Consider the following 23,563-nt stretch of genomic DNA (forward strand, 5'->3'; position numbering starts at 1 on the left):
GATGCTTGGCTTGGATCATCATTGCTTTTTTTTTTTGTACCCTCTGCCAAGGCATAGTGTTGGTCTTGTATGGCTTTGCTCTTTACCGGCGTGATAGTGTGTGTCTATGTGTTACTGTTGATTGTGTGCATCCCAATTGTGCAGAAATCGGATATGTGTTTATTGTGTTTATGTCCCCTTAATTAGGAGAAGAAGGGGACGAGGAGATGCCGAAATGCACAAAGGAGAAGGTTTGTGAAGACCCCGGAATTTCCAGGCTCCACCCCCAAGACTTCAGGGCCAATGCGCCGCCTGACCATGCAAACTCTCTGAACAGCCTGGAACCTCCCCGAAACTCCCCCCTCCTCCCCCAAACTTTCAGCCAGCCCCAGAACTTCTGGCTCTGACTACTCCAGCACGTGCAAACTCTCTGGATAACCCGAAACCACCACGGAACCAGCCCCGGAAAATCAGGCCCCCGGAACTTTTGAGCAATCCTAGAACTTTGGGCCTGCCTACGCATAGTGAGAGAGGTCACGAGCCCATGTAACTTTACCGACTCACTTATCCCTTGGTGGCTAGACTATATAAGCCATACTCCGCTCCAGATCTTACATTAGTGAAGTTTAGACTATTTTTGGGAGGGCTTTGCTCATCTACCACTCCATTGGAGATCATGAAGGAAATATGCCCTAGAGGCAATAATAAAGTATTATATATTTCCTTATATCATGATAAATGTTTATTATTCATGCTACAATTGTATTAACCGGAAACATAATACATGTGTGAATACATAGACAAACAGAGTGTCACTAGTATGCCTCTACTTGACTAGCTCGTTAATCAAAGATGGTTATGTTTCCTAGCCATAGACATGAGTTGTCATTTGATTAACGAGATCACCTCATTAGGAGAATGACGTGATTGACTTGACCCATTCCGTTAGCTTAGCACTCGATCGTTTAGTATGTTGCTATTGCTTTCTTCATGACTTATACATGTTCCTATGACTATGAGATTATGCAACTCCCGTTTACCGGAGGAACACTTTGTGTGCTACCAAACGTCGCAACGTAAATGGGTGATTATAAAGGTGCTCTACAGGTGTCTCCAAAGGTACTTGTTGGGTTGGCGTATTTCGAGATTAGGATTTGTCACTCCAATTGTCGGAGAGGTATCTCTGGGCCCACTCGGTAATGCACATCACTATAAGCCTTGCAAGCATTGTGACTGATGAGTTAGTTGCGGGATGATGTGTTACGGAACGAGTAAAGAGACTTGCCGGTAACGAGATTGAACTAGGTATCGAGATACCGACGATCAAATCTCGGGCAAGTAACATACCGGTGACAAAGGGAACAACGTATGTTGTTATGCGGTCTGACCGATAAAGATCTTCGTAGAATATGTGGGAGCCAATATGGGCATCCAGGTCCCGCTATTGGTTATTGACGGGAGACGTGTGTCGGTCATGTCTACATAGTTCTCGAACCCGTAGGGTCCGCACGCTTAACATTACGATGACAATTTTATTGAGTTTTGATGTACCGAAGGAGTTCGGAGTCCCGGATGAGATCGGGGATATGACGAGGAGTCTCGAAATGGTCGAGACGTAAAAATCGATATATTGGACGACTATATTCGGACTTCGGAAAGGTTCCGAGTGATTCGGGTATTTTTCGGAGTACCGGAGAGTTACGGGAATACGTATTGGGCCTTATTGGGCCATACGGGAAAGAAGAAAAAGGGCCTCAAGGGTGGCCGCACCCCTCCCCTTGGTCTGGTCCGAATTGGACTAGGGAAGGGGGGCGCCCCTTCCTTCCTTCTCTTTTTCCCTTCCTCGTTTCCTATTCCATATGGGAGGTGGAATCCTACTAGGACTAGGGAGTCCTAGTAGGACTCCACACTTGGTGCGCCCCCTCCTAGGGCCGGCCTCCTCCTCCCTTGATCCTTTATATACGGGGGCAGGGGGGCACCCCAGAGACACAACAATTGATCCTTGAGATCTCTTAGCCGTGTGCGGTGCCCCCCTCCACCATATTACACCTCGATAATACCGTTGCGGAGCTTAGGTGAAGCCCTGCGTCGGTGGAACATCATCATCGTCACCACGCCGTCGTGCTGACGAAATTCTCCCTCAACACTCGGCTGGATCGGAGTTCGAGGGACGTCATCGAGCTGAACGTGTGCTGAACTCGGAGGTGCCGTGCGTTCGGTACTTGATCGGTCGGATCGTGAAGACGTACGACTACATCAACCGCGTTGTGATAACGCTTCCGTTGTCGGTCTACGAGGGTACGTGGACAACACTCTCCCCTCTCGTTGCTATGCATCACCATGATCTTGCGTGTGCGTAGGAATTTTTTTGAAATTACTACGTTCCCCTACAGTGGCATCCGAGCCTGGTTTTATGCGTTGATGCTATGCACGAGTAGAACACAAGTGAGTTGTGGGCGATATAAGTCATACTGCTTACCAGCATGTCATACTTTGGTTCGGCGGTATTGTGAGATGAAGCGGCCCAGACCGACATTACGTGTACGCTTACGCGAGACTGGTTTCACCGTTGCGAGCACTCGTTGCTTAAAGGTGACTGGCGGGTGTCTGTCTCTCTCACTTTAGTTGAACCGAGTGTGGCTACGCCCGGTCCTTGCGAAGGTTAAAACAGCACCAACTTGACAAACTATCGTTGTGGTTTTGATGCGTAGGTAAGAACGGTTCTTGCTAAGCCCGTAGCAGCCACGTAAAACTTGCAACAACAAAGTAGAGGACGTCTAACTTGTTTTTGTAGGGCATGTTGTGATGTGATATGGTCAAGACATGATGTGATATAATTTGTTGTATGAGATGATCATGTTTTGTAACCGAGTTATCGGCAACTGGCAGGAGCCATATGGTTGTCGTTTTGTTGTATGCAATGCAATCGCCATGTAATGCTTTACTTTATCACTAAGCGGTAGCGATAGTCGTAGAAGCATAAGATTGACGAGACGACAACGATGCTACGATGGAGATCAAGGTGTCGCGCCGGTGACGATGGTGATCATGACGGTGCTTCGGAGATGGAGATCACAAGCACGGTGCTTCGGAGATGGAGATCACAAGCACAAGATGATGATGGCCATATCATATCACTTATATTGATTGCATGTGATGTTAATCCTTTATGCATCTTATCTTGCTTTGTTTGACGGTAGCATTATAAGATGATCCTTCACTAAATTATCAAAGTATAAGTGTTCTCCCTGAGTATGCACCGTTGCGAAAGTTCTTCGTGCTGAGACACCACGTGATGATCGGGTGTGATAGGCTCTACGTTCAAATACAACGGGTGCAAAACAGTTGCACACGCGGAATACTCAGGTTAAACTTGACGAGCCTAGCATATAACAGATATGGCCTCGGAACACGGAGACCGAAAGGTCGAGCGTGAATCATATAGTAGATATGATCAACATAGTTCACCGTTGAAACTACTCCATCTCACGTGATGATCGGACATGGTTTAGTTGATAGGGATCACGTGATCACTTAGAGGATTAGAGGGATGTCTATCTAAGTGGGAATTCTTAAGTAATATGATTAATCGAACTTAAATTTATCATGAACTTAGTCCTGATAGTATTTTGCAAATTATGTTGTAGATCAATAGCTCGCGTTGTTGCTTCCCTGTTTATTTTTTGATATGTTCCTAGAGAAAAATTATGTTGAAAGATGTTAGTAGCAAAGATGCGGATTGGATCCGTGATCTGAGGATTATCCTCATTGCTGCACAGAAAAATTATGTCCTTGATGCACCGCAAGGTGACAGACCTATTGCAGGAGCAGATGCAGACGTTATGAACGTTTGGCTAGCTCAATATGATGACTACTTGATAGTTTAGTGCACCATGCTTAACGGCTTAGAATCGGGACTTCAAAGACGTTTTGAACGTCATGGACCATATAAGATGTTCCAGGAGTTGAAGTTAATATTTCAAGCAAATACCCGGGTTGAGAGATATGAAGTCTCCAACAAGTTCTATAGCTAAAAGATGGAGGAGAATCGCTCAACTAGTGAGCATGTGCTCAGATTGTCTGGGTACTACAATCGCTTGAATCAAGTGGGAGTTTATCTTGCAGATAAAATAGTGATTGACAGAATTCTCTAGTCACCATCACCAAGTTAGTAGAACTTCGTGATGAACTATAGTATGCAAGGGATGATGAAAGTAATTCCCGAGCTCTTTGTGATGCTGAAATCGACGAAGGTAGAAATCAAGAAAAACATCAAGTGTTGATGGTTGACGAGACCACTAGTTTCAAGAAAAGGGCAAAGGGAAGAAGGGGAACTTCAAAAAGAACGGCAAGCAAGTTGCTACTCAAGTGAAGAAGCCCAAGTCTGTACCTAAGCCTGAGACTAAGTGCTTCTACTGCAAAAGGACTGGTCACTGGAAGCGGAACTACCCCAAGTATTTGGTGGATAAGAAGGATGGCAAAGTAAACAAAGGTATATTTGATATACAGATTATTGATGTGTATTTTACTAGTGTTCGTAGCAACCCCTCGGTATTTGATACTGGTTCAGTTACTAAAGAGTAGTAACTCGAAACGGGAGTTGCATAATGAACAGAAACTAGTTAAGGATAAAGTGACGATGTGTATTGGAAGTGGTTCCAAGGTTGATAAAGATCACCATCGCATACTCCCCTTACCTTCGGGATTAGCGTTGAACCTAAATAAATGTTATTTGGTGTTTGCGTTGAGCATAAATATGATTGAATCATGTTTATTGCAATACGATTATTGGTGTGTGCGTTGAGCATGAATATGATTGGATCATGTTTATCGCAATACGGTTATTCATTTAAACCGAAGAATAATTGTTGTTCTGTTTACATGAATAAAACCTTCTATGGTCATACACTCAATGGTTTATTGAATCTCGATCGTAGTGATACACATATTCGTAATATTGATGCCAAAAGATGCAAAGTTGATAATGATAGTGCAACATATTTGTGGGCACTGCCGTTTAGGTCATATTGGTGTAAAGCGCATGAAGAAACTCCATACTGATGGGCTTTTGGAATCACTTGATTATGAATCACTTGATACTTGCGAACCATGCCTTATGGGCAAGATGACTAAGACTCCGTTCTCCGGAACAATGGAGCGAGCAACTGACTTATTGGAAATAATACATACTGATATATGCGATCCAATGAGTGTTGAGGCTCGCGGCGGGTATCGTTATTTTCTGATCTTCACAGATGATTTGAGCAGATATGGGTATATCCACTTGATGAAACACAAGTCTGAAACATTTGAAAAGTTCAAAGAATTTCAGAGTGAAGTGAAAATCATCGTAACAAGAAAAATAAAGTTTCTACGATATGATCGCAGAGGTAAAATATTTGAGTTACGAGTTTGGCCTTCAGTTAAAACAATGTGAAATTGTTTCACTACTCACGCCACCTGGAACACCACAGTGTAATGGTGTGTCCGAACATCGTAACCGTACTTTATTAGATATGGTGCGATATATGATGTCTCTTACCGATCTACCACTATCGTTTTTGGGGTTATGCATTAGAGACAGCTGCATTCACGTTAAATAGGGTACCATCTAAATCCGTTGAGACGACATCTTATGAACTGTGGTTTGGCGAGAAACCAAAGTTGTCGTTTCTTAAAGTTTGGGGTTGCGATGCTTATGTGAAAAGGTTTCATCCTGATAAGCTCAAACCCAAATCGGAGAAATGTGTCTTCATAGGATACCCAAAGGAGACAGTTGGGTACACCTTCTATCACAGATCTGAAGGCAAGACATTCGTTGCTAAGAATGGATCCTTTCTAGAGAAGGAGTTTCTCTCGAAAGAAGTGAGTGGGAGGAAAGTAGAACTTGATGAGGTAACTGTACCTCATCGCTTATTGGAAAGTAGCTCATCACAGAAATCTGTTCCTGTGACTCCTACACCAATTAGTGAGGAAGTTAATGATGATGATCATGTAACTTCAGATCAAGTTACTACCAAACCTCGTAGGTAAACCAGAGTAAGATCCGCACCAGAGTGGTACGGTAATCCTATTCTGGAGGTTATGTTACTAGACCATGACGAACCTACGAACTATGAAGAAGCGATGGTGAGCCCAGATTCCGCAAAATGGCTTGAGGCCATGAAATCTGAGATGAGATCCATGTATGAGAACAAAGTGTGGACTTTGGTTGACTTGCCCGATGATCGGCAAGCCATAGAAAATAAATGGATCTTCAAGAGGAAGACGGACGCTGATAGTAGTGTTACTATCTACAAAGCTAGATTTGTCGGAAAAGGGTTTTTGACAAAGTTCAAGGTGTTGACTATGATGAGATTTTCTCACTCGCAGCGATGCTTAAGTCTGTCCGAACCATGTTAGCAATTGTCGCATTTTATGAAATCTGGCAAATGGATAAACAAAACTGCATTCCTTAATGGATTTATTAAAGAAGAGTTGTATATGATGCAACCAGAAGGTTTTGTCAATCCTAAAGGTGCTAACAAAATATGCAAACTCCAGCGATCCATCTATGGACTGGTGCAAGCATCTCGGAGTAGGAATATACGCTTTGATAAGTTGATCAAAGGATATAGTTTTATACAGACTTGCGGTGAAGCCTGTATTTACAAGAAAGTGAGTGGGATCAGTACAACATTTCTGATAAGTATATGTAAGTGACATATTGTTGATCGGAAATAATGTAGAATTATTCTGCAAAGCATAAAGGAGTTTTTCAAAGAAAGACCTCGGTGAAGCTGCTTACATATTGAGCATCAAGATCTATAGAGATAGATCAAGACGCTTGATAAGTTCTTTCAATGAGTACATACCTTAACAAGATTTTGAAGTGGTTCAAAATGGAACAGTCAAAGAAAGAGTTTCTTGCCTGTGTTACAAGGTGTGAAATTGAGTAAGACTCAAAACCCGACCACGGCAGAAAATAGAAAAAGAATGAAAGTCATTCCCTATGCCTCGGCCATAGGTTCTATAAAGTATGCCATGCTGTGTACCAGATCTATTGTATACCCTACACTGATTTTGGCAAGGGAGTACAATAGTGATCTAGGAGTAGATCACTGGACAACGGTCAAAATTATCCTTACTGGAATAAGGATATGTTTCTCGATTATGGAAGTGAAAAAAGGCTCGTCGTAAAAGGTTACGTCGATGCAAGTTTTGACACTAATCTAGATGACTCTAAGTCTCGGTCTAGATACATATTGAAAGTGGGAGCATTAGCTAGAGTAGCTCCATGCAGAGCATTGTAGACATAGAAATTTGCAAAATACTTACGGATCTGAATGTGACAGACCCGTTGACTAAAATTATCTTACAAGCAAAACATGATCACACCTTAGTACTCTTTGGGTGTTAATCACATAGCGATGTGAACTAGATTACTGACTCTAGTAAACCCTTTGGGTGATGGTCACATGACGATGTGAACTATGGGTGTTAATCACATGGTGATGTGAACTATTCATGTTAAATCACATGGCGATGTGAACTAGATTATTGACTCTAGTGCAAGTGGGAGACTGAAGGAAATATGCCCTAGAGGCAATAATAAAGTATTATATATTTCCTTATATCATGATAAATGTTTATTATTCATGCTACAATTGTATTAACCGGAAACATAATACATGTGTGAATACATAGACAAACAGAGTGTCACTAGTATGCCTCTACTTGACTAGCTCGTTAATCAAAGATGGTTATGTTTCCTAGCCATAGACATGAGTTGTCATTTGATTAACGAGATCACCTCATTAGGAGAATGACGTGATTGACTTGACCCATTCCGTTAGCTTAGCACTCGATCGTTTAGTATGTTGCTATTGCTTTCTTCATGACTTATACATGTTCCTATGACTATGAGATTATGCAACTCCCGTTTACCGGAGGAACACTTTGTGTGCTACCAAACGTCACAACGTAAATGGGTGATTATAAAGGTGCTCTACAGGTGTCTCCAAAGGTACTTGTTGGGTTGGCGTATTTCGAGATTAGGATTTGTCACTCCAATTGTCGGAGAGGTATCTCTGGGCCCACTCGGTAATGCACATCACTATAAGCCTTGCAAGCATTGTGACTGATGAGTTAGTTGCGGGATGATGTGTTACGGAACGAGTAAAGAGACTTGCCGGTAACGAGATTGAACTAGGTATCGAGATACCGACGATCAAATCTCGGGCAAGTAACATACCGGTGACAAAGGGAACAACGTATGTTGTTATGCGGTCTGACCGATAAAGATCTTCATAGAATATGTGGGAGCCAATATGGGCATCCAGGTCCCGCTATTGATTATTGACCGGAGACGTGTCTCGGTTATGTCTACATAGTTCTCGAACCGGTAGGGTCCGCACGCTTAACGTTACGATGACAGTTTTATTGAATTTTGATGTACCGAAGGAGTTCGGAGTCCCGGATGAGATCGGAGATATGACGAGGAGTCTCGAAATGGTCGAGACGTAAAAATCGATATATTGGACGACTATATTCGGACTTCGGAAAGGTTCCAAGTGATTCGGATATTTTTCGGAGTACCGGAGAGTTACGGGAATACGTATTGGGCCTTATTGGGCCATACGGGAAAGAAGAAAAAGGGCCTCAAGGGTGGCCGCACCCCTCCCCTTGGTCTGGTCCGAATTGGACTAGGGAAGGGGGGCGCCCCTTCCTTCCTTCTCTTTTTCCCTTCCTCTTTTCCTATTCCATATGGGAGGTGGAATCCTACTAGGACTAGGGAGTCCTAGTAGGACTCCACACTTGGTGCGCCCCCTCCTAGGGCCGGCCTCCTCCTCCCTTGCTCCTTTATATACGGGGGCAGGGGGGCACCCCAGAGACACAACAATTGATCCTTGAGATCTCTTAGCCGTGTGCGGTGCCCCCCTCCACCATATTACACCTCGATAATACCGTTGCGGAGCTTAGGCGAAGCCCTGCGTCGGTGGAACATCATCATCGTCACCACGCCGTTGTGCTGACGAAACTCTCCCTCAACACTCGGCTGGATCGGAGTTCGAGGGATGTCATCGAGCTGAATGTGTGCTGAACTCGGAGGTGCCGTGCGTTCGGTACTTGATCGGTCGGATCGTGAAGACGTACGACTACATCAACCGCGTTGTGATAACGCTTCCGCTGTCGGTCTACGAGGGTACGTGGACAACACTCTCCCCTCTCGTTGCTATGCATCACCATGATCTTGCGTGTGCGTAGGAATTTTTTTGAAATTACTACGTTCCCCTACAGATCAAGGCCTCCTTCGAAGAAGATCCAACTTGGATTCGAGATCACCATCTCTATTAGATATTTGGGGAGACTATCTACCTCGCAAGATCTTCAATTCCTCTTGGATTTGGAGAAGAACTCACCCTATCTACCTTTCCCTTTGTTGTTGTTGAATGCTTGATAAGCGGAAGAAGGTCCAAAACAGCCACCTTCCGATGGAGAGGCCGAGATACTTCATCAGGAACTGGTCACGGAGCATGTCATCTCGCGAGCGATCAAGGAGATGTGTTCCTCTGAACAACGGACCGGAGTTGTGGAGCACTTAGCTAGTTTTGTGTGAAGACCAGACGCGGATCCAAAGATCCAGAGCAGAGCCCTGATGGTGGTGATGTCATGCTCATCCGGGTGGCAAAAAGATGACGACATCGCCGACATACAACCATATGCTAGAGGCCGCATGTCGAGGGGTCAGGCGCTGGAGCAGACCTCGCTGAACTGTTGTCTAAATGAGCGAGTTGAGGACATTAACGACGAGGGTGAAGATCATCGGAGAGAGGGGGGTTCCCTACCAAAGGCCACATGAGTACATAATGGGTGGTCCAGGAACCCCCATTAATGAACACATGCATGGAGCCGATGAGAGGAGAATGGAGATCCACTCCGTCCACCACTGTCCGAAGCCAAGATGCCGCAACATCTCTAACAAGAATGGACAAGCGACCGAGTCGAATGCCTTGGTGATGTCAAGCTTGAGAAGCATGCGGTGAACTTTGAGGTTGTGGAATAGGCGTGTTGTTTGTTGCACAAGCAAAAGTTGTTGTGGATGCTACAACTGACAATGAAGGCGCTTTGGTCGGTGGAGACCATCGTTGCTAACCTAGGAGCCAATCGGGGTGAAAATGGCTTTCACAAATGGATTAGCTAGGAGGTGGACTGGGCTGATTGCGCGATAGTCAAAAAGTGACTCCACATCTGGTTTCCTGGGGAAGAAGGTGATGAGGGCTTCGTTCAACTAGTGGAAGCCACAACCATTGAGCGAGTAAAGCTTCCCAAGGATATCGCAAATGTTGTTCTTGATGACCTCCCAAGCGCTTCGAAGGAACCCAGAAGTGAATCCATCCGGGTCGGGCGCCTTACCGAATGGCAAACTCTTGACAGCGACCCGGATCTCCTTCTCGGTCAATGGTCTCTCAAGGCCAGATAGGTCAAATTGCCCAGCGTGGATCTCACCAAGGTCTGAGTGTGAAAGCACACTCCTCAACGGTGCCTAGAATGTTGATAAAGTGCCGGTGCGCCGCCTCGGCCATGCCTATGTAAATCACAAGGATGTAGTTCTTCCATAAGAAGTGTTTCCCAATAGCATATGGATGTTAACCCTTTAGAGCATCTCCAATAGACGGTCCATATATAAAAATAACCAACTTTTGGATCTTCTGAGGCAAAAAACAGCTCTCCAACAGATGGTCCATATGCAAAAAAATTACATCTCTGCCTCCCGGAGATGTAAAATACAACACCTCGCGGTGCAAATGTACATCTCCGGAGGCAGGAGATGTAAAAACCGCGGCCGTGCGCCAACGCCCAACCGCCCTTTAGTTCATTTCCCCCTCCCTTCATCCTCCTGCCTGCCGCAGCTCCCCGACGCCGCCCCACCGAAGATCCAGCCCCGCCCCTACCCACGCCGCTGATTCCACCTCGCTTGGGCCGCCGCCCGCCGTCGTACGGGCGGATCGTCCGTCGCCGCACCGCGCCGCCCCGGCCCCGTCCGCCTCCGCTCCGGCCGCCTCTGCCCGCCCCGGCCCCGCCCCGTCCCGACCCATCCGCCTCCGCTCGCCCCCGCCCGCATCGCACGCCGCCGCCGCCGCCCCGCTCCGTCCGCCCCGCCCCGCGCCGCACGCCGCCGCCCGTCCCCCGCTCGGCCGCCGCCCCGACCTCTCTCCACCCGCTGTCGCCCCGACTCACTTCGGCCCCCGCTGCCACCCGATGGCGTCGAAGAAGATGCCGAAGGGCAAGTCGGGATTTCTTCGGCGTGAGGGTGAAGCCCTCCGGGAACTTCGGAGTGGAGTTCTCCGACGCCGGGCGGCGTTGGTGGCTCGGCACGTATCCCACCGCTGACGAGGCCATGCGTGCCTATAACGTGGCGGTGTGGCGTGCCGGATTGCCGAAGATGAACCTCAACTTCCCGGAGATCGAGACCCGGGCGGTGGCGGAGTGGCTCGTGCCGCAGGGCATCCGGATGGAGGAGATGCCGACGACGAAGAAGAAGAGACCGACAGTTGTCGTCACTCCCGACGAGAGCGACGAGGCGGCGATGGCTCGGTTTGCGCGGGAGCATCCCGAGTACGTCCAGGCCGAGCAGGAGTTCTACTGGAAGCCGAGGAGAAGAAGAAGGAGGTGAAGAAGGAGGACAAGGCCGGCCCCTCGACGGTGATCCCCATCAAGTCATCGTCGGAGGAGGATGAGGAGTTCTAGTGGCTCTCGGATGACTCCGAAGAGTCGTATTGGATGCCCTCGGACTACGACTATGTTTTTTAAATAATACATTTTTTTATTAAATTTTAGAAATATTACACCGTAATTATATTTTTTTTAAATATTACCGAGTCGGCCTACTGCTGACCGATAGGATCCAATCGGCCTACTGCTGGCCGATTGGCCCCCAGTCAGCCCATTGCCGGCTGATTGGATCCAGTCGGCCCATTGCTGGCCGATTGGCCCCAGTCAGCCCACTGCTGGCCGATTGGCACCCAGTCTGCTTCCTCTAGGCTGACAGGTGCATGCACCCATTTATCTGTCGAATAGGTATTTGAAAATGTTGAAAAAATGTTGATCATGCATATAAAAATGTTAATCAAGCATTTGAAGAAAATATTGAACAAGTATTTGAAAGATGTTGAACAAATATTTGAAAACTGTTGAATAGGTATTTGAAAAATGTTGAAGAAGTATTTTAAAAAATGTTGATCATGTATATAAAAATGTTAATCAAGAATTTGCAAAAATTGTTGAACAAGTATTTGAAAAAATGTTGAACAAGTATTTGAAAAAATATTAATCATGTATATAAAAATGTTGAACAAGTATTTGTAAATTTTTTGATCATGTATATAAAAATATTGAACAAGTATTTGAAAATATGTTGAACAAGTATTTAAAAAATGTTAAACAAGTATTTAAAAAATTTGAACCAGTATTTGAAAAAATGTTTAACATCTGGAAGCTAGTGGGGTGGTTAGCTGCGCTGGTAATCACCAGCGCAGCTAACCACCCCATGAGCTTCTAGTTACTGGTTAGAAAAGGGATCGCGACCAACTAGAGGTGACTGAGCCGGTCTTCTCCATTATTTCTTTCTTTTTTTCTTTTCTTTCTATATTTTTTTTCAAATACTTGTTCAAATTTTTTCAAATACTTGTTCAAATTTTTTCAAATACTTGTTCAATATTTTTATATACATGATCAACATTTTTACAAATACTTGTTCAATATTTTTATATACATGATCAATATTTTTTTAAATACTTATTCAACATTTTTTTCAAATAGTTGTTCAATTTTTTTTGCAAATGCTTGATTATCATTTTTATATACATGATCAACATTTTTTAAAATACTTCTTCAACAGTTTTCAAATACCTATTCAACAGTTTTCAAATATTTGTTCAACATCTTTCAAGTACTTGTTCAACATTTTTTCAAATGCTTGATTTTATATGCATGATCAACATTTTTTCAAATACTTCTTCAACATTTTTAAATACCTATTCAACAGATAAATGGGTGCATGCACCTGTCGGCCTAGAGGAAGCAGACTGGGTGCCCGACCAGCAGTGGGCCGACTGGGGCCAATCGGCCAGCAGTGGGCCGACTGGATCCAATCGGCCGGCAGTGGGCCGACTGAGGCCAATCGGCCAGCAGTAGGCCGATTGGATCCAATCGGCCAGCAGTAGGCCGACTGGATCCAATTGGTCAGCAGTAGGCCGACTGGGTAATATTTTTAAAAAATATAATTATGGCGTAATATTTCTGAAATTTAATAAACATGTATTATTTAAAAAATTAGTCCGACTATGAGTAGCTCTGCTAGTTTAAATTTATGTCACCTATGTTTGAACTATGTTTGAATTTGATGTTTGAGCTATGTTGAGATCAAATATAGTTGGTCGTTTCAGAATTTTACATCTTCGTTTTGGACCATCTGTTGGAGTTGCTCTTTTACATCACCATTTTGGACTATCTGGTGGAGTTGAGCCGTTTTCAAAGATGTAAAAAGCAATTTTTGATGATGTAAATTTTTACATCACCGGTTTGGAGCACCAAAATATACATCATCTATTGGAGATGCTCTTACCCTAGTATTCCGTTCCGAGTCAAAATAGTCCCTGATAATTTTCATGTGTTATAAACTCATTCTTTTTAAAGTCAAGACTGTCCCTAACAATTTTCATGTGTTATATAAACTCATTTTTTAAGGCAGCCAAGGTGTACCTTAAATTCCATGTGTTATAAACTCATAAATTTGGAATAGAAAGAAAAAAAGGGAAGACCAGTGAACGGAGGAGAAAAGCAGTAGAAGGCAAACGACACAGCTCTCTCTCACGCTTCTCCCGTGGTCGACGTTGCAGTCCACACGCGGCTGGGCGCGGCGGTTCCACCACCTCCCTCATCTCCCGTACTCCCTCTGCCTCGTATCTCGTCGCCTTCCTCTGCACCCCGCAGGCGCATTGCCAGCCGTCCGATCGCGCCCGGGCGGCGGTGGTTCCCTCTCCCCATGTTCCGCGGCCATGCGCCTCTCCATCGGCTCCCCATCCCCGTCGCCGCCGCCGGCGGTGGCCGCCGCTCTCCGCAGCACATCCCCGTCGTGCCGTACCGCCAGTCATGTGAGCGCCCGCTGATCTTTTCTTCCTTTTCTCATATCGCTGTTTCGTGGTACCACGCTGCTCACTGTTACATGGGCTGCTTGCGTTCGTGTTTTCCCGATTCCGTGCCCGTCCACATGTGTTTGAAGTAGAAGGATGCCAGATTTGGTGTCCTAATTCATGTTCTGCTAGTACTAGTACCTTTTTTAAAACTTTTCTGGAATTGGTTCGATTGTGATAAATTCAGTAAACTGCACCTGGCTGAACAAATCTTGATTGGAGAACGGCCTATGAACTCAAAAAAAAATACTGAACAGATGAAATGTTTATGCAGAGGTAGGCTTGAGATCAAATTTCATCGGTTATGATACTTCACCTTATATAGCAGTGAATTTCTGAAGTTCAGTGTACTGTCTTTCAGTTCTTCGATTTACAAAACAAATTTTTACGTGCTTAGTTTGAGGAAAGGATATTCCTCAGATTGCTTCACTAGGTTGTGACCATTTCCTTATCCTACTATCCTACTTATGCATTGTTTCCTGCAACTCTCTCAGGTTATGTTCAGGCAGAAGCTGAGTTTCATGGTGGCATCTCAGACTCAGCATCTGAAATATGCTCCTCGTTTGATCAAATCAGTCATAAAAGGTATTAGATCAAATATAACTGATGGTGATAATGGAACGACTGAGCCAGCTAGAGAGTTGCTGGAGCGGCTATTTGCAAAGACACAAAGTTTAGACACTGGTGCTTCTCATGATAGTGAACTGAGCGTGAGCATTGAGGTCCTGAAGTCTGAATTCGAGGGTGCCTTGTCTATCCTCAGAAACAAAGAGAGGGATCTTCGCAGCGCAGAGAAGAGGGTTTCCGATGATCGGATAAGGTTGAGCAAGACAAAGCAGGACCTTGATCAGAGAGAGGAAGCGATCCGCAAAGCTTATGTAAGGCAACAAGGAATAGAGAAAGCACTGAAAAAGGCAAGTAGAGATCTGGCGTTGCGAGTGAAGCAGATCAGTAATCTGAAGCTTCAGGTTGAGGGGCAAGACAGGACTATTGCCAGTTCACAAGCTTTGCTTTCTCAGAAGGTAATTGAGGTGGAAAATCTCAAACGAGATATGTTCAAGAAGAACGAGGAAGCCGACCTGGTGCGTTCAGAGATCAGGTCCAAAGAGCAGCAGCTTCTTACAGCTAATAAAGCTATTGCGCAGCAAGAAGCAACAGTTAGGGAGCTGCAGAGTGAAATTAAAAGAAAGACAATCGATATCGCCAGATCAAATGAATCGAGGAAAACTAATGAAGAGAAACTGAAAGTTGCTGAACAGGAACTTGAGAAGCAGAGTTTAGGATGGTTAGCAGCACAACAAGAGTTAAAGGAACTTGCACAACTGGCATTCAAAGATACAGATGATATCAAGGGTATTATCACTGACTTCAAACGTGTGAGGTCTCTCCTAGATGCTGTACGCTGTGAATTAATCTCTTCGAAAGATGCTTTCGCTTCCTCTCGCAGACAAATAGAAGATCAAGCGGTGCAGTTGCAGAAACAAGCACTGGAACTCGAGGACCAACAGGTATTACTGATGTCTTACACCCATGATTTGGAAGCTGCTCAACTGGAGATTCAAGGGAAGACACAGGAGCTCAAGTACGCACAGTCTCGTTGTCATGAACTTGAATCACAGTTACTTCAGGAAATGGAGAAGGTCGAGTCTCTTGAAACCGAATTAACCAAAGAAAGACAGAGCTTAGATCATAGAACTGAAGAAGTAGGCTTTCTTCAGAAGGAGCTTGTTCGGAAAGAAAATGAGTGCACCAAATCACAAGAACTTGTTAAAGTAAAAGAGTTTGAGCTGTTAGAAGCCAGACAGGAAGTCCAAGATATGAAGTTAAAGGTAGAGTCTATTCAATTGGCTGTTCAAGAAAAGGATTCAGAGCTTTCTGATACACAGAGCAGACTAACTGAAGTCAGCAGTGAAATTGTTGAGCTTCAGCAGTTGCTAAATAGCAAGAAGGATCAACTGGTTCAGGCTAGAACTGAATTACATGATAAAGAACAACATATAGAAACACTGGAGAGTGAGTTGGATAGCATACGGTTCAGATGCTCGCAAGCTGAATCCATGGTTCAAAGGATGGCTGAGCTCACTGGCGATCTTGCTAGTTCCGTAAAAGCTGGAGAAATGGACATCTATACATTACTGGATGATGAAATTTCAAGCACAGGTACAGCCCTCGAGTCCAATTTGCATAAGCATAATCAACTGGAGGCTGACATAGAGATGTTAAGAGAATGCTTGCGGCATAAGGACATGGACTTGAGAGCTGCTCATGAAGCACTTGATGCCAAAGATCAAGAGCTGAAGGCAGTACTTAAAAAGTGGGATGTGAAGGAGAGGGAACTACGTGAGTTGGAAGAGTTACCGGATCCCAGTGCCACAAATGAACTTGCTGTTTTTTCCAGTGAGACAACAGAGGACGGCATTGTAGGAGAGATGGAGCTCCCTGAGCTTCAAATTGAAGCTGCGGGGGTCGAAGCACTTGCTGCTACGACTGCATTGAGGAAGCTTGCGGATATGACTAAGGATTTCTTCAAACACGGCAAAGCTGATTCTGGTATTGACTTGGTTGCATCAGAGAGTCAAAAAATCAGTAAATGTGATCCTAAAATGGAAGTACACAAGAAGACGGATGTGATTCTTGAAGCTGAAAAAGAAATAGTTAGGCTCTTCTCATTGACAAAACAGATTGTCACTGATGACACAATAAACAATCTTGAGGAATGATAGCTTCAAACTAAAGCATGTAGTCTTCCAATTCTATCAAGGTAGATCTTCCAAGATAGCTTCAGAGTAGAGATATACCAGATAGATCTTTCAAACATTGATGGACAGCGACGTCGCCCAGAAGGATGAGATCTTCTCTGGTTGATATCACAACTGCCATTTTGAAAAAGGGTAACATGTTGAGCAGAAGCTGGTCATCTGATCTTTTGTGCTCCTTTTGTATTGTACCTCAAGCTATTCCTCAGATCTTTGTTCAATGTGTTCCTCCTAAATATACATGGGAAGTTACTGATATGGCAATTGGTGCTGGTTTTCGTCATGCCAAAACTACTACTGAGATTGTGGTGAATGTTTCCATGTGCAGCAAAGTTGGTGCAGCGATGTTGCAGCGTGTTTGTTATTTTACTGTTTCATTGCAACTTCAAATAATTTCAAATCCCAAAGCTACTAAAGTAGATGGCTATCAAGTACTCTCTCTTTTTTCTTCAAAAAAAGTTAAATACTCTTGTCTGTCCACGCTTTCGAAAACTCCGTAGTTCAAACGGTCTTATATTTAGAAAGAGGGTGTAGATGTTTGTGCATATGCCTAACCCTCGATGGTAAAGAAGAGTTAGAGAGTTAGATTTGCAAACGGATATCAAGAAAAGCTAACTAAACTGAATTCGCTGATAAAAATACATGATCTGTTACTGTTTCTATCTTCTTGCTTTCTGAATATAAACAATCTCCTATGCATGACTACATATGACCTTGATGTCACATCTTTGGTTACACTCCTGCAATGTACTGATTATTGTTGAGATGGCCATGCCTTAAAGATCTGAATATGCTATACATACAACCAAATCTGTCCGATCCCGTCCATTTTTAATCTGCAGGCGGATGCAGATAAAGGCAAACAAATGGTTGTATGATTCAGACCGGGGAATCAAGATTCCAAAGCTTATGTTTAATTTCTTTAAAATATATATTTGAAACATCAAAATAGATGAAACTGTAAGGCATAGTAGTCGATGTTGATTAGCAGGTCATATCGTGTGGTGGATTGGAAGACCTCAGTGTCTGACCAGTTTTCATTGACCATACAGGAACAACAAAACATCCCTTGAACAGGTCAAGCGGATTAGAGCAGCAGGAAAAGTCCCTGGCCTATGCTGAACTACTGTACTTGTACCTTTAAAAGTATCACGATGCTTACCCGCAAAAAAAAGTATCGCGATGTTCTGCAAATATGGACCTCTTTACTCCCACATACAAATAAGCATACTCCTTTGTCATATAAATTGTGACTGAGCTCTCTCTGTTCAGTGACCGAAGCCTTCAACATGCTAGTCTCTCACTCCTGTGGTGAGTCTTGTTTTAACAACTCTGAACATTATTTGCAGATTCTTCATGGACCACATGAAACAAAAACTAAAACTGCATGCACACAGCAAATACGAAATAACTTCAGAATTATCTCTCTTTGCAAGATTCAACGTGCACTGGTAGAAAATAGGCCTTTAGTCCCGGTTCGCAAAGGCCATTAATCCCGGCTGTGCAACCGGGACTAAATATGCGCGACTAAAGCCCCCCCCCCCCTTGTCGCGCCTCTTACGAACCGCGACTAAAGGCCCGTCCACGTGGGTGCCAGGAGTCCGTCGGGGCGGAGGACCTTTAGTCCCGGTTCTCGTGGCTAACCGGGACTAAAGGCCTCCTCCGCAGGTTTAGGGTTTTAGCCCCCCTAAACCTGGTTTCTTTTTAATTTGTAGTGTTTTATTTCTTTTATATTTTATTTTGTGTTTTATTTTAATTTTGATGAAGTTTCAGTACACATATTCTACGCTACTATATACATGCATATGAAATTTCAAACAAGAAGAATTCAAGAGGAATATATAATATATATTCAATCTCGGGTGACCATATACAACTTCGAACAAGTTTCCATACACAATTAGGATGGATTACCATATACAACTTCGAACAAGTTTCAATCTCGGGTATGCATATAAATTTCTTCGTCCTCGGTATAGTGTTCTCCTTTAGGATTGATGACTTCCCTCATGAAAAATCCTGCTAATTCATCTTGAATTGGTCGGAAGCGAGCTTCTGGACTAAGCCTCCTCCGCAAGTTATCCGTCGCCTTCCGCACGCTATCCGATGCCTTCCGCTCAGAGGTGTGTCTCCGGATGTTCTCACAAACATAGTATCCACATAGATTGGTCCCCGGTGGCTGCTTATCCACATTAACTAACCTTCTAAAATCTAGCTCATGTTTGAATTCACCGACAATTTCTTCTGAGAACCGTCTCCAAACCCTACAGGGCAAAGAAAATTAAATGAACAAGGGAGTTATTAGTTACTTGATATTAGGAAATGAACGAAAGAGACCGATCGATATAGAGCTCAAATGATTGAAAATAATTACTTTTACAGCATTTTTCTCATGTCGGCCCAACGCTTTGGATCCGAATCCATAGTCCATGATTAGAACTCTGGAGGTGTGAAGTTTAATATTTAGCAGAATCCAGTGGAACCTGCGGACACGTTACATGCATAGTCATGCATAACTCATCGATTAGACATACCATGCATGGAGTAAACAAAAGAGAATGGGCACAAGAGAGAAACACTCACCCAAAATGGTAAGGAAATAGAATATGACTTTTGAGTTGATGCTTTCTAAGAAACTTGTACAAGTCTTTCTCCATGTCTTCGGGGTGATTTTGTAACACATGTCCATTAACGATATGTGGGTCAATGAACCCAACATCATGGATGTTTCTTATTTTGCATTCCCAAATCTTCAATCTGCATAATAGCGTACGCAACAATATAGTTAGGACAATATATATATATAGTGCAGGCATTGAAGAACGAGATGAGGTAGAAATAAATCACTTACAGAACGTAGCAACTCAGCATAGATTTGTCGAGCTCGCGCAGATTGAACAGCTGGAACAATTCACTCATATGAACTTGTACAGAGTACCGTTTGGTGTGATGCTCCTCTGTAACATCCGCATAAACATATTCTTTGTCGGCCCATGTTATGAATTGCTTGTACCAACGTAGCAAATTTCGCATTTGTGGTGGTAGACTCTTTTCCCGCGCAGGCTCGACGAGAGGCCCATTCCGCACATATTGTAATGCTATCTCACATACTGGCGCATCCTCAAGGCCTAAGGCACGAAGAGTCAAACCCATCTCGGACGCTTGTTTCACGTCACTCGCTACAGTCAATCCAAGTGCTGCCGCAGGTGCTATGATCTCGGGGTCCTCTTCCGGACCGGCTTTCACTATGAGCGGGGGGATCGATTGTTTATTCTGCATCCCGAGCTGGTCAACTTGTTTCCCGCTTTTTTTTACTTTCTTCTTTCTCCTCCTTCAATATTTTTGCTTGCCTACGAAGTTCATGTCCATAGTCGTCAGGCATATTCAGCTCGGCTTGGGACGGTGTCGTCAAAAAATCCTTAGCCCACTTCTTTTGCTTCTCAGTGAATACTTGCTTGGGCTCAGGCTCTTTTATCGCCTTCATATCCGCCTTTCATTTCTCATAATGAGTAGACGCGGCCAATTTGGTTTCAGCTTCACTAAGTTCCCAAGGCCTTGGGAGGAGAGGCTTCAGTGATGGCTCCGGTACCCTTGTGGTCTTAGGTACATAAGGGTCCGGGTTAATAGTCCAGGAGCGGGTTTCCTTGCTGTCCGCCTGCTTCTGCTTCTTCGCCGGAGGTGGATTGGGGGGCGTCGTACCCGCCGGAGGAGGATTGGGGGGCGGCGGCTGCTTACCCGCCGGAGGTTGTGGATCGGGGGACGGCGTCGAATGGCGTGAAGGAGGTGTAGGTGAACCACCACGACCACCACCACCGCCACCACCACCACCACCACCACCATCGGAGGGGGGTGGACTTGTTAGCCTTGGCGCCTCGCCTGGAAACACTATGTACTTCTTTTTCCATAGAATGATCTGGCGCTTGACATCTCCAAGTCTTCTCTCCCCTTCGGGTGTAGCTTTGTCAATCTCCAGGTCCTCAAACTCTTGGACTATGTCTTCCACCGTGACACGAGCATAGCCATATGCAATGGGGTTGTTGTGGTGGAGTGCTCCAGGTGTACAGGGTAAAGCACTGCCGGTAGCTACCTTCGTGGAAACGTTCCCCACGGGATAATGCAGATCACATTCTTTCATCTCCTTTACATCATCCACGGGGTAGTGAGGCTCCGGTGCACGAATCTCGATCATCGGTGCATTAGCACCAGGCGGGGCATCCGTGGAAGCCACGCTGCTTCTCCGCTGCTGGCTTCCGCGATCCGCTTCATGATCTTCATGCGGCCCTGCAGCCGATTTTTCTTTTACTAGTTCATGCACGGTCTGCTTCAACTCATGGAGTTCCGATGCAAACTTCGCCAAAAGATCTGCATCCCGGTCCGTCTTTCTCTTACGGCTTCTGTAACAGTACGGGTCATTGTCCTGGGAAAACCCTACTTTCCACGGAATTCTGCCTTTGCCTCGTACACGTCCTCCGTGTTCATCATTTCCGAGGGCTGTTGTCAGTGCTGTACAGACCTAGAAACACAAGAAGCATTACAAACCTGCAATCCACAGAAAGTGCTATACAAGTAAATCATATGTAGGATTATTTATGTACTACACTAAGCACATTCTGACAATCTGAGTGTCACCCATTTATTCACTACATGAATTACTTAATATTAGAACTAAACTCACGAGAACTACATTCCTACTGTTACAGAACAAAGTAGAACTTAGAATCAAATCCAACTATGTGCAACAATTAATAATTGAACCTATATAATTTCCTGGGCATGTACAACAAGAGGATACTAAGATGCGGTTAATTTGTAAAAAAACATGTGCTCAACTGAAGATATGGCAACTGAAATAAACAAACTGTGACAAAGAAAAAGAAAACTATACGTTCAAAATTATATACCTGTTACTAAATAAACTATCATGTAGCTTTCTTGGTGGGTAAGTGACTATGAGAATCAATGATCTTTGTATACTATGCAGTCGGACCGTCTAACTTTCTTGGTGGGTAACTGTCCAGAGCCGCGCTCTGATCATCTCCCTTCGGTCCTGTAGCATGATTAAATTCAGAGAAGATTATTAGGCCCATCGAGATCCCAAGCGAAATACGAAGAATTTGAGTAGTAACATGTATCTAGTAGAAATAACTTTTTTTTTTGGAAAAGGAGGTCATCCTCCGGCCTCTGCGTCGGAAAGATGCATGCGGCCACTTTATTAAAAATCCGACAGTAGCAAAGTCTGATCTGCAAAGTACTGCTCACAAAAGGAGCAAAGGAAAAAAAATAAAGAGTACAAGTCTCAAAGCCGCATCCGGCTGGACGAGGATCCACTAAGGACCTATCCTATGCAGTGATCGCCATCCAAACCGGTTGAAAAAAACCCATGCTGCCATCTCCCATCGGTTGCACCCAGTAGCCAGCTGCTCCCTGGAGGCCGTAGGAGTGAGTAATGACCATGTACGGATTCATGCCGTAGCCCGGAATATGACCTGCAAGAAATTAATCATAGGTTTTCTGTTAAAAATCATATCATTCGTACAGTTCCATATAGCCCAAATAAGTGCGCATATTCTGATCCGAATATTACACGCGATATGAAAATTCACCCCATCAAGCCACGTTTCAAACAAAGCTTCTATGCTATTAGGAGGTGAAATATTAAAGGTTACATGCACCGACCGCCAAAGTAACTTAGCAAGAGGACAATCAAGAAATAGGTGTTGTATTGTTTCATCCTGATCACAAAAACAACACTTCGAGCTACCTACCCATCTCTGCCTCAATAAGTTATCTTTGGTTAGGATCACTTGTTTGTGAACAAACCACATAAATATCTTAATTCGTAAGGGCACTTTAACTCGCCAAATATGAAGCAATCGTAGGATTGGGCCAGAATTGATGAGATCTAAGTACATAGACTTGACCATAAATAAGCAACTACTCGTGAGCTTCCATCTAAAAGATTCTTCCTCATCGGAAAGGTGCACTTCCATTAGCCTCCTAACTAAGTGTAGCCAAGAAGTTCAGCGTTCCCCAACTAGAGATCGTTTGAACTGGATATTCAAGGGTACCGTTTGCATCACCGTTGCTATGAACTCTTCCTTGCTTTGAGCAATATGATACAGGGAAGGATATTGAAGAGCTAGCGATGTATCACCTAATCACGTATCCTCCCAAAACCTTATTGTTGAGCCGTCCCCAACATTAAACTTCACCCTATGAAAGAAAGTTTCTTTCACTCGCATGAGTCCCTTCCAAAATGGTGAATCATTAGGTCGTAAGTAACCTGGGCTAGAGTTTTGAAGTGTAAATACTTGTTGCGAAGAATCTAGGCCCACATTCCTTCAGAATGCAGCGATAGTCGATATAGCCATTTACTCAACAAGCATTTATTTTTCACCTCGAGATTTTCAATCCCAAGACCCCCGTCCTTTGGTCGACAAATAATATCCCATCTTACCAGACAATATTTTGTCTTAATCTCGTTAGATTGCTAGAAGAATCGAGATCGATAAATCGATAAAAGTCTAATCTCTTGCGTATCCCTTTGGACACCTCGAAAAAAGACAGGAGGAACATCGGCATGCTCGTTAGTATTGAATTAATCAATACTAGTCGTCCTCCATATGACATAAGCTTACCCTTCCAGCAGCTAAG

At 44.2% G+C, this 23,563-nt stretch overlaps 1 protein-coding gene across 1 annotated transcript; it reads left to right on the forward strand.

The window, feature by feature from the left end:
- The first annotated feature begins 13,814 nt into the window (after positions 1-13,814).
- LOC109744258 (uncharacterized) lies at positions 13,815-17,273 on the forward strand. Its single transcript, XM_020303357.4, has 2 exons — positions 13,815-14,114; positions 14,648-17,273. The coding sequence occupies exons 1-2, from the start codon at positions 14,019-14,021 to the stop codon at positions 16,871-16,873; spliced, it is 2,322 nt and encodes a 773-aa protein (XP_020158946.1). The 5' UTR covers positions 13,815-14,018; the 3' UTR covers positions 16,874-17,273.
- Positions 17,274-23,563: the final 6,290 nt, after the last annotated feature.

Source organism: Aegilops tauschii, chromosome 6 (genome assembly GCF_002575655.3).
Source record: "Aegilops tauschii subsp. strangulata cultivar AL8/78 chromosome 6, Aet v6.0, whole genome shotgun sequence".
NCBI classification, from domain to species: domain Eukaryota; kingdom Viridiplantae; phylum Streptophyta; class Magnoliopsida; order Poales; family Poaceae; genus Aegilops; species Aegilops tauschii.